Source organism: Sinocyclocheilus anshuiensis, unplaced genomic scaffold, assembly GCF_001515605.1.
Source record: "Sinocyclocheilus anshuiensis isolate Anshui unplaced genomic scaffold, SAMN03320099.WGS_v1.1 scaffold949, whole genome shotgun sequence".
Taxonomy (NCBI): Eukaryota; Metazoa; Chordata; class Actinopteri; order Cypriniformes; family Cyprinidae; genus Sinocyclocheilus; species Sinocyclocheilus anshuiensis.
Genome location: NW_015554135.1, coordinates 789,985 through 802,672, shown reverse-complemented (window position 1 = coordinate 802,672; position 12,688 = coordinate 789,985). Strand labels below are relative to the sequence as shown.

At 35.4% G+C, this 12,688-nt stretch overlaps 1 protein-coding gene across 1 annotated transcript in view; it reads left to right on the top strand.

Annotated features, from left to right (window-relative positions):
* LOC107670367 (protein arginine N-methyltransferase 8-B-like) overlaps positions 1-12,688 on the top strand; it is a 26,282-nt gene that overhangs the window by 5,870 nt on the left and 7,724 nt on the right. Inside the window, exons 3-7 of the mRNA XM_016462938.1 lie at positions 1,459-1,614; positions 5,659-5,722; positions 6,901-7,043; positions 7,155-7,242; positions 9,429-9,544. Coding sequence (XP_016318424.1) covers positions 1,459-1,614; positions 5,659-5,722; positions 6,901-7,043; positions 7,155-7,242; positions 9,429-9,544 — 567 coding nt within the window. The remainder of the gene's footprint in view (positions 1-1,458; positions 1,615-5,658; positions 5,723-6,900; positions 7,044-7,154; positions 7,243-9,428; positions 9,545-12,688) is intronic.

Sequence of the window (12,688 nt, the reverse complement as noted above, 5' to 3'; positions counted from 1 at the left end):
AGAGAGAGAGAGAGAGAGAGGAGTGGTTAGAAAGTTACACTTTCCACACCTATCTAAGTGTTAATCGGATGCTAACAGCTGGCAGTTGAGGTAAAGGGCTTAGCTTAAATGCCTGTGTGGCTATGTTACAGAGTATTTGTTAAATATAGCTAACAAAATATATATTGTGTGTTTGATTGGTCCAGACGCTACAGCACTTATAATGCCCTAAATTGTCGCCTAGATAGGCAGATCACTAGGTTTTGAATTTTCATTGATTAGATTTAATAATCACATTGCCTTATTAACCCTGTATATGTAAATAAATGAGATCTTTAAAACAGTATAGCAGACTACTTACATAAAATGCATATAAATATCATTTGTCACTCTTATCTCCTAATAATATGTCACAGTAAGATGATATTTAAATGTTGATCATTTAGAGCCCTTAGAAATGTGTGTGCATCAAATATGATACAGAAGGCTTTATATGGTTTAACATCTTTAAAACTACTGAATAATTTGTTGGCTGTGATTTAAACTGAGTGATAATGTATCTACTGAGACCGCATATTTTACCAAGATATACCTAGATATTTCCATGTCCAAAAACAACACCATGGTACATTTTTGCTTAAGGGTGAGGACTGAATAATTAATTGGGTGTGTTTCCATACAAAAAGTGAGCTGCCTACTTAGACAACATCTTATATGCCCTACAAAAAAGAACTAGCAAACCCATGCTATAGTGATCTATTAGTGATACCATTGTTTTTTATTTAATATATACCATGCTGTAGAATGGTATCCCATCCACTCAGAAATTGCTAGTAAATTCCACAAATAATTACAAAGAAACAGGAAGTAGAATATTGAATTAAAAGGGATATTTTAGAAGGAAAACTGAAATAGTATTTTCTTGTAAAACCTACTCCAGTACTTTTTTTATTTACAACTTTTTCGAAAAATCCTTTTTTTTATGGTCTACCATTGTATTTAAATGGCACTCAGAGTTACAATAAACTATAGTACCATGTCCAAACAACCATGATTATATACTATGCCACGGTAGTTTTCTGTTAGAGACACATTTTCAAACATTGACGGGAGCTCACCAAGATTTGAAACACAATCATTATGTTACAAAACAGAACAAACTGTGCATATGGTAACACTTTATTTTAAGGACTAATTCTCAATATTATAGTACTTGCTTATTAGCATTCATATTACTAGCATATTAGCTGTTTATTAGTACTTCTAAAGCACATATCAATGCCTTATTCTGCATGGCCATATTTTAGATCCCTTAATCCTACCACATACATAAACTTAACAACTACCGTACTAACTATTAATAAGCAGCAAATTAGGAGTTTATTGAGGCAGAAGTCGTTGTTAATAAAAGTTAATAGTGAGAATTGGACCATAAAATAAAGTGTGACCATGTGTGTATATCTGTGCGTGAATGTACAGGAAATGCTAAAGGACGAAGTGAGGACGTTGACATACAGGAACTCCATGTACCATAACAAACACATCTTCAAGGACAAGATCGTGCTGGACGTGGGGAGTGGTACTGGCATCCTCTCCATGTTTGCTGCCAAGGCCGGAGCCAAGCACGTGTATGGGGTAAGAGGGCGGCCCTCCTTATGCCTAAAACCGTGTTAGCCTGTAGCCTCCTACAATGCTGGAACGATTCACACAGCTCAAAATAGCATCATGTTTGGCAGTCGCACCAAGAGCTTTTGAAGGTGTAAACGAATAATCCTCTTATGTAGGGAAATATGACGACATATTACCACCTACTTATTTCATAGTAAAGATTGTAAATATAAGTTCAAAGCAGTTCATAATAGGAAAATGGTCTGTTTAAAGGCCATAACAACATATATTTGATATGATATTCTAGTCTCCTTATATACATGTTTTTGTATATTATCGCATGTATGTTATAACTCATTAATCATTCAGTATTCATAATATATCAGCCAATATTAGATCATTAATTTTGCATGCTCATTTCCTTGTTTTTACATTTATATTGTCTTTGTCATCATAATGTAATGCTCAATTAAAGTTGATCAAGTCAGGTTAGTCAGTTTTATATATGTAGTGATTTATACATTACTTCAAGCAGATTTACATTCAATAGTAAATCAGTAGTATGAATTTTAAAGGTTATAAGTTTATTTTGCATTTTTTTTATGTATTCAGACAAAATACTATAGTATTTTAGGATTGACAATGTATCTGTTAAATGATTTTGAGTGTGAAAATAATGATCAGCTTATCAGTATCGGCTGTATACACATATTAGGTAATATATATATATATATATATACAGTATGTTTTTTCTGTCTTGCAATACCCCCAGTTTCAATCCATTTCTCTTTCTCACTTCCTGTCCTGTCCATTCAGAGCTCTCCCTCTCAATGCATTCCTCCCCAGTGCTTAGTGAAGGCTCTTAGCGGGCAACCTTTATTGGCCGTGCTGATATATCAGGCTCTAACACACTATATTGTGAGGCTGTGGTAATTGGCTCTTCGAATAAATCTGAGAAAGAGACACTGGAAAAAGCAGTAAAGGTCAGAAAGGCCACATTAACCATGTGGTGCTTGTTTTGCACTTTCACTTTGAGAACGAAAGCCAGAGCTTGTTAAGCCAAGTTAGAGTATGAACAGAGAGAGAAACTCTCGATTTTATGTGTCCTGGAAACCTCTTGGGACAGAATGTTCTGAGAGCTTTTCTCGGTTTTCAGAAGAGAGCGAACTACCTCGGGAAGCCGAGCCGCGTGCGGGTGTCTGTCTGAGCCGTGGTCTCTGCTGTAATTGAGCTGATATGATTTACTTCTCGCTGCCCTTATCCAGTTGCACTGTGATAATGGACAATTCTCTGAATGGCTTAATCATATTTAAATGCCAGAGAGTGCAAACTCTCCTCAGTGTCTATGTTACAGTGCTCATCACAAACTCAAAAATACCACTTGCTCAAAATTGCAATGTAGAATATAAACTAGATTATTACATTTCTGAGGAAAATTTGAGTGATGCTTGCTGTTACGCGTCAGTGCAAGGAAGAGCAGAGGTCGGATCCAAATGCAAGCAGTAGGAAGTTTAATAAAACAAAAGTAATCCAGAGCATCAAACGATGAACATAACTTGGGGAGAACCAGGCAAAAGAAACAACACGCCACAACTTCACAAAGATAACGACTGACTCAGACTGACTAAAACACAGGACTGTTATACACAGAGACACTAACAAGATGACAAGGTAACAAGACACACCTGGGAAAGCAATCAAGAGGACCAAGCCATCTTCAAGAATCGGCTAAAACACATCTCTTCCATCTTTATTTGACCCTCCAACTCTAGCACTCTCTATTCTAATTCTATTCTTTAAAAAAAAACTTGCCCCTTTTAGACTTGCGCTCTATTCATTTACTAACTGCTTGTGTTCTTTAAAGTCGCTTTGGATAAAAGCGTCTGCTAAATGACTAAATGTAAATGTAAATTTATCATAAATAAATTTTGACTCATTCCTTACTTTGCAAAAAAGTATTGCATTTACACGAGAAGTGTACTGTTTAGGACTTATAATTTTGTGATTGTATTACTTGTCTGTACAAAAATGCATGGTATTTGAAATGCAAAGTTGTCTAAATTATCTTTTTAGCAGTTTTTAACCTGGTTAACCTCCTGGTTATGTGTTACTAGCACAATTTTTTAATTGGTCATTTTGTGATGTCCTTACACATACCATGCAAAACTTAATTTGTTTAATTTGTCATGACATGTGAATATTGGGGAACTTAGCACAGGAATATACCTTTTTGATTGAGCTACTTGATTGAAACATGCATGTTCCTTCAAAATGAAAACACAGAGGTAAGCCAAATAGTAACTGTTTTAAAGTAAATTTACCATGAAGTGTCATGTTTGAACCAGAAACCTGATACAATGGTGTTAAATAAATTTTAGCATATAATTTAACATATAATTCTGCAGTCTTACAGCTATACTTTTGAAACAGTATCTATTTTAACATTTATGCTGATGCAAAGACCCACAGACTTCCATTGTAAGTGCATTACTGTGAACAGTTTACAAACTGAAGCAAAAGTCAAAGTATTGAACCAGGAAAAGTCCATTAATGCTTAGCAAAATATTTCGGAATGAACATATAAAGCATGCTAGTAGCTGCTGAATTACTACAATTGATATTTTCACCAAATAACTCAAACTGTGACTGAAAAAAAGAGATAAAATCATCATATTTAAAGTTGTCTTGTTTGCAAAGTTTAGCCCTTGATCTCTGTTTACTGTAGCTCAGGCCCTGGCACTTTGATCATGTGTACATCAAGCACTTTTCTTCTGAGAGTGGAAATGTGCTGACTGTGTTATGGGCTTCTCTGATTACTTTTAAACTCAGTGCTGACCCACATCAGTACGTGAAACTTTTCCAGAAACAGGTGGGGCTGCCATGTAGGAGAAAGCGACGGTTCTGATTATTTGTCAGTGGAAGAGATGCTGACTGACTCCATGTGCTACACTGGAGTTGATGGCGATGGCTATAGACACTAATGATGGTTGGGTAAACACAAGGGACATCACGAGGCAGAGGGATCTGTGCTGTCTGGAATCAGTCTCTCATTTATACAGCTGACAGCTTCCTACTTAATCTCTCCTCTTCCCTTTAGCCTCGGGCCACTGTGACAGCCCCGTTTCTCTGTGTGCTCGTTTACATATATTTCTCTCTGACAACGGGACAGGAATCTGGACTGTTTGTGAATGCTAAATAGGGTGGCTGGAGGCTGATCAGAGGAACATGTCTAATGGGCAGGACTGCAAGGTGCAAGAATCATAAGCTCTCAATGTTGAGAGACTCTAAGGGGAAGGACACCGTCTGTGTAACCCATCAAAAACAAGATACTGTACTCTACAGTTCAAAAGTTTGGGGTCTGTATGTTTTTTTTTTTTTCAAAGAATTTAATTATTTTATTCAACATTTTGCCAACACGTGAATAAAATACATTTTAAAAATACATTATAATGAGACTTCACAATATTATTGTTTTGACTGTATTTTTGATCAGATAAATGTAGCCTTGGTGAGCATAACAGACTTCTTTTTTTTTTTATTTTTACTGGTCCCAAACTTTTGAATAGTAATTCATGTAACAAAACATATGTAACAATTACAACTGTCCACCACATACAAACACACACTTTCACAAACTTCTACATCTGTCTAGCTGGTTAAATGTGAAATGTGTAATATTAGCACCACTTGACTTACCAAACAGAACTGCAAAATTAGTGACATTTGTCAGAAAAGCAAAAAGTCCAGCCGCAAACTCACGCCATTGGTTGAACCGGTGTCACTACTGTCAGGCAAGTTCTGATATCGCCACAGTGCTTAGAAGGAGTGAAACAAATAAAACATAAAAATATTTCTAAGTTTGCTTAATATTCATAAGCCAATCATGCTAGGAATTAAGTATTTTAACATTAACCAAATCAGACAGATCAGTTTCTATAATGCTATGTCTTGTCTGAAAGAGGATGTAAGGCTAGAGAAGGTAATGCAAGGTCTACCAGCTAAACCAGAATCAACCAACTAGAAAGTTTAAATCCTCATATTGTTCTGTTTTTTTTTTCTTCCCTTCCTCAGATTGAATGCTCAAGTATATCAGAATACTCTGAGAAAATCATCAAGGCCAATCATCTGGACAGTGGTAAGCAGATATGATGTGTGTAGATAATGTATAAGTGTGTGTTGCTGTGTAGTTAGCTTGCTTATGTGGGCGTGTGAGAAAAACAGAATGACAAATAGGATGAAACACTGACAGGATAAAGTGTGCTGGTTGAGCATTCTTCTATTCAGCCTCCTAAATATACATAATTTAAAATCTCTGCAGTATTTTAATATTAAGAGAGAATTTAAATTGTATATGTTCAGTATGTCTTATAATAAATATAATTATAGAATGACTATCAAGGACACTGTCCTCCCCAAAAAATACATTAATAAGAATTTTTGTCTCGTTTTCCAGTAAAAAAATACATTACCTTTTTTTTTTTTGTAGGAAAACTTTTATGCTTACCATGGCAAAAATACAATAAAAACATTACTATTGTAAAATATTACTGTTGTCTATTTTAATACATTTCAAAATGTAATTTATTCCTGTGATGCTAAGCTGAATTTTCAGCAGTCATTACTCCAGTCTTCAGTGTCACATGATCCTTCAGACATCATAATATGCTTATTTGGTGTTCGAGAAAAAATTCTTATAATTTTCAATGTTGAAAGCAGTTGTGCTGCTTAATATTTTTGTGTAAATTGTGATACCTTATTTTTTGATGAACAGAATGTTTAAAAGAACAGCATTTATTAGAAATATATATTTTTGTAACAATGTCTTTACTGTAAATTGTGACCCATTTAATGTATCCTTGCTGAATAAAAGTATTAATTTCTTTCAATAAATAAAAACTCTTCCTGACACTGAGATTTTATTGGCTAAAACATATTTTTCTTAGTACTCAATCAGTGCCTGATTAGAAATGAGAGAAAAATTGCTGCATAGTGTGATTACTCGTAGTCATGAAAACATGTCAAAGTCAAAGGTCAAATTAAACATTTCACTTTCTTTATGTTTTCAGTTAGCCTTTAACAGCACATTTTAATAGTTTAATTCTAACCTATTAGCTAGAACAAGTTATCACTATAACATGATGCTATATTTTCGATCAGGAGAGTTCAACAAAAGGTGATGTTGCAATCTTAGCTGTAGTCTCTCTCTCATACACGTATGGTTTGACCCACATCTTTTAACTAGCCTTAAAAATTAAAAGAGTAGAAAAGATCTGTCAAGTGTCTCTGTGGCCTTATCCTGTCTGTGTGTTCCAGTTATAACCATCTTTAAAGGGAAAGTGGAAGAGACGGAGCTGCCGGTAGATCAGGTGGACATTATCATCTCAGAGTGGATGGGTTACTGCCTTTTTTATGAGTCCATGCTCAACACAGTCATCTACGCCAGAGATAAGTGGCTGGTCAGTGTTTATGTGTGTGTGTAGTAAAGAAAGCACATGTGAGTGTGTGTACTGTATATACAGCCAATGTCTCTACAGAATGAGCAAACACTCTGTGCTCTTCATCTTTAGAAACCTGGAGGTCTGATGTTCCCAGACAGGGCTGCTCTATATGTGGTGGCCATTGAAGACAGGCAGTACAAGGACTTCAAGATTCACTGTGAGTCTCAAAACACACACAGAAACATCTCTTATTCCTCAAGGAGGGTTTCATCTATCCAAATACAGTTACAAATAAAGTTTCTAAGCTGCTACAATTAAACAGGTCTATAATACTATCTTAAAGTGTATTTTTGTCTTACTTCACTGCTGTTTTTTTTTTTTTACTTTAAGCATAAACAAGTTAAAACAAATATAAAAAAATCTGCCAATGCAGGGAGACAAAATATTTCATATTCAAGATACAATAACAAAACACACAGCGTCTCCACAACATGGCGGCGGCGGCAACAATACTCTTATGCATTTATTTGATCAAAAATATAGTAAAATCAGTAATATCATGAAATATTATTACAATTTAAAATATTTTTAATTTCAATATATTAAAATAATAATAAATATAATACATATTTTAAAACACAATTTATTCCTCTGATGGCAAAGCTGAATTTTCAGCCATTACTCCAGCCTTCAGTGTCACATGGTCATCTTACAATCATTCTATGATTTGCTGTTCAGGAAACATTTCTTCTTATTATCAATGCTAAAAACAGTTGCACTTTTTTAAAAGTTATATTTATGGAATTTTTATGCCTTTATTGGGACAGGACAGTAGAGAGATGACATAAAAGCATTGGGTGATAATAAAATCGTGATCGGCAAAGGACCACGAGACGCAGTTGCACTGTATGTCGACGCACTAATCAATTATCGGCGCCGACCAGTTGCACTTTTTTTTAAAGCTAGTGTAGGCAGTTTGTGGAGAGATGAGGTTTTTTCGTTCCATCTTCCATCTATATCCAGTGTAGTGCTGTTCCCCTAACAGAGATGTAAAGCTCTGTTTCTTTGGCATTTTCAAAAGCACGTAAAATATAATACTGTGGCTTGGCGTACACAGTACACAGTCTAATGGTCTAACGAAATCCAATTTTAAACATCTTTTACTGTCCCTTATATTTCCTATTTGAGCCAACGCAGATGAATGAACTTATTTCAGGGTGAAACCACCCTAAATGTAAAGCAAAACGTGATTGGCTATAGCGAGAACGTGCTACGAAAGCATGTTTTCAAACAACCTTTTCAAACGCCCCTTTCACACATCATGCTTCCACCAACTCAAACATCACAAACAGAGCTCCTACAGCTCTATAAAAGTGAAGGCATATCTCAACAAGTAAAAGTAGGCTACTTTCAATAAAAGGTCCAACATTTTAGGAATACTTTTAACTTTAAGTTTAGCTTACCTGTCGAGAAGAAACTCATTTGTCTTATTGATTGAAACCCAAATATTCCATCAAATTCCTCCATCTTGTAAAAACACTGCCAATGCTTACCCTTGTTTTACCTCGTTGTCTGTCTCAGTAGCTGCATCGCAAATGACACACTATACACGTATACACTATGTACTTATGCACGATGTACCTAACCACATAGTGTATGAATTATATAAGGTTATTTTGTCATTCATAATCGGAGTCTGATAGCCCCTCCCCCTTTACTACAAAATTAAAGCTCCGACAGTTGAGTGCATGAAGTGTCCAACATTCCACACTTTGTTTTTTCAGTTATTTAAATGCATCATCCGAGTATTTAATGTGCACTTTTTCTTTTTGGAATTTTCACTGTGAACAAGCTACTCGCACTATTTATACTACAAAACGTCATAGAATAGTGCATAAATACGCAATTTATACATATACACAAAAGTGATGTTTGTTCTATATTTCATGCACTATACATGTGATTTCGAATACATTTCGAGACATCCCTGCTTGAAAAAAAAACAAAAAAAAACGTAGAAACCATTACAGAAATTCGAATGGTTTCCACTAAAAATAAAATACCATTACAAACTTTACAAACCATCAACTATTAACCATTAAAACCATTAAAAAATAGTTTCCTGTAGTGTGTTTTGGGACATATTCCATTAGGATTTAGTGGTTTAATCAAGCCACCAATAAAAAGCAACAAATTACCAGTAGAGCCCCACAGGGACCAGTACAGTTTCCATTAAAACCAATACAATACCCATTATAACCAGTAAAGCATTACAAATTCTGTGATGGTTTCTATTGTTTTTTTCAGCAGGGAATCAAGTGCTATCTTTACACACGTGTAGATTATTTTTGGGGTCTTAGTTAAGCTGTTTATCAAAAATCAAATGATTTTTTGTTTGAGCAGGGTGGGAGAACGTTTATGGTTTTGACATGACCTGCATCAGGAACGTAGCTATGAAAGAACCACTGGTGGACATCGTGGACTCAAAACAAGTGGTATCCAACGCCTGCCTGATCAAGGTCAGCCATTAAAACACTTCACAGAAATCATGTACGTGCGTGTTTCTCACCGCATGTGTGATAGATGAGAAGATCAAGTTCCACAGAGAATACAGCAGCATTAGTATGTAACTGATCATTAGCTCTATCACTCAGTGTGACAGTTACATAATGATCCGTTGAAATGCAATTTCATTTCATTATAAACCACTGGAGAAGGTGCTGATGAGATGATTATTGGTTGAATCGGATTCATCAAGCCTGGAAAGTTTATGGCTCCACAGATGGACTGTGAAATGCATCTGCAAACCTCTAATTTTAACTGCTAAAAGATAATATTAAAGAAATATATTTGAAACAAAAGGCTTTTCAGCTATTTACAGCTCTGTCACAACTAATCCAATTTAAAACTTTGATGCAAATCAGAGCTGGAAAATAATTAGATATGTAGCAGTCTTAATAAAGGAATTTGTAAAGTACAAGTGAATTTTGACATCACTACATTATAATATATGAAATTAAAAACATTATATTAATTTACAAATGGTATTAATGGTTTATTTAAAGACTAAATATTCAATTAATAATATATAGTAATATAAAAGTAATATATAGTAAATATATTTATTACTTTTGCTGTCTTTTTTTTAAATAAAAGATATTATTTAGTATTTTTTAGTGCCATTTAATTCGCAAAATACCATTTGGAGCCATTCCTTTTTCTACTGATTGAAGTGTGTCCTGAACTGACCTTAGAGGAAATTATATAATGATATTCTGGCATATTCTACTCCAGTCATAAGTTAAAGTTTCATTAACGTAATTTTTTTTTAAAGATCTGGGCCCGTATTTTTAAAGCTTCTAAGAATCCTCTCAGAGAGCTCCTAATTTATCTTAAAAATTTCTAACTAGGAATCTTAGCTTAGGAGTGATTCAGGACCAATCTGAGAGCAACTCTGAGCGAGGGAAAGACAAAAACTTTCATCATAGTGAGGAGGTGGGGCTTACCCCCGTTGCTAGGTATGACACATTCTTTAAAAGACTGTAATTGGTTGTCCACAAAGAAAAAAATAAGATATAGGGTCTATTTTTTTCCTATTTTACCCTAATCACTCTCACACACACACACACACACACACACATACACACACAATATAATAATATAATATGTAAAGAATAATTGACGACGGGCCATTGAATTATTAGAAAAATAACGCCTCGGGTGTGCATTATTTTTCTAATAATTCAACGGCCCGGAGTCAATTATTCCGCTTATACTATGGTTGCCAGACCTAAAGACATTGATCAGATATAGCAGATATATTTCAAGGCATTTGTCCGGTTTTTGTACTTAAAACGATATTGTGAGTAGGATTAATTTCTTCCGCATCTCATCCAACGCCTCCGTTGCTAATTCCAAAACGTCATTTTAGACCTAGTAACGGAGGCTTGAGCAGACTAATGCAGATATTAATGAAGTTATTAGACAGACAGAGCGAGAGAGAGAGAGAGAGAGTATCAGATATTGGGGTAAAACATACAATATTATAAAAACAATGTATTCAAACAATCAATGGCAATTAAAATTGGAAATAAACAAACAGAATTCTTCACTCAAGGGCGGGGTGTAAGGCAGGGCTGCCCACTATCACCGACCCTCTTCAATATCTACATTAATGAATTGGCGAAACTCCTAGAACAATCAACTGCACCTTGCCTCACACTGCATGACTCCAACATAAAGTTATTGCTGTTTGCAGATAATCTGGTCCTTCTGTCTCCAACAGAAGAGGGTCTACAGCAGAACCTAGACATCCTGCACAAATTCTGTCAGACCTGGGCCCTGACTATTAATCCTAACAAAACTAAAGTACTAACATTCCAGAAAAGACCCAGAGTTCAGGGAAAGAGACACAACTTCACCCTTGGTATGGCCAAAATTGAAAATGCCACAAACTACACATACCTCAGACTGAAAATAAGTGCAACTGGTAAGCTAAATTTGGCTGTGAATGAACTGAAAGAGAAAGCAAGAAGGGCCTTTCATGCCATCAAAAAATCTATTCAAATTGAAATACCAATTAGAATCTGGCTCAAAATATTCCAATCAGTCATAGAACCTATTGCATTATATGGCAGTGAAGTGTGGGGGTCCTCTCCTAAATCACGAATTTGAAAAATGGGACATAAATCCGATTGAAGCGCTGCATGTGGAGTTCTGTAAGAGGTATCCTTAGAGTAAGGAGGAACACACCGAACAATGCATGCAGGGCAGAATTAGGCCAATACCCTCTACTAATGCGCATTGAGAAACGAGCCATCAAATTTTGGAAACACATAAAAATGAGTGACCCCAACTCTTACCATTTTAAGGCCCTTAAAATCCATGAAGTGAACCCTGAAAAAAGTCCCCTGATTGCCCCTGAAGCTGCAAAAACAAACTAACATGACTAACAACAGCCAGCATCAGGACACCGAAACATCCATCCACAAAATTCGGCCCAACCAAATTATAAAAGCACAAAAAGAAAATTATCTAACTTATTGGACTGAAACAACAGAAAAACAAAGTAAACTTGAATGTTATTTGGCCCTAAATAGAGAATACACAACTGCTGAATATCTGAGTACAGTGAAAGACTGTAAATTAAGAAGACAAATGACGAGGTACAGACTGAGCAATCATACTCTGACTATAGAGACGGGCAGATATCGACAGCACTGGCTGCCCAAAGAGAGCCGCATCTGCCCATACTGTACCCATGGAGAAGTGGAGACAGAGCAACACTTCCTCACCAGCTGCCTTAACTATCAAGACATTAGAAAGACATTTTATCCCAAATTTGAAGTACTTTGCCCTGACTTCAAAATGTTAAACAATAAAACACAACTTCAATATTTATTAGGTGAAAAACAAGATTGTATCTTACTAGCAGCAAGATACATTGATGCCTGTCACAAAAAGAGGGAGGAGTCAACAAATCAGTGATGCGCCCACAAACACACACACACACACAAACACACACCACATTGAATTATAAATTGTTCGTAGAATTCTACGATTCTAAAATGTTAATTTGTTTTACTTTTTAAATGTATATACAGTGGGTACGGAAAGTATTCAGACCCCCTTAAATTTTTCACTCTTTGTTATATTGCAGCCAT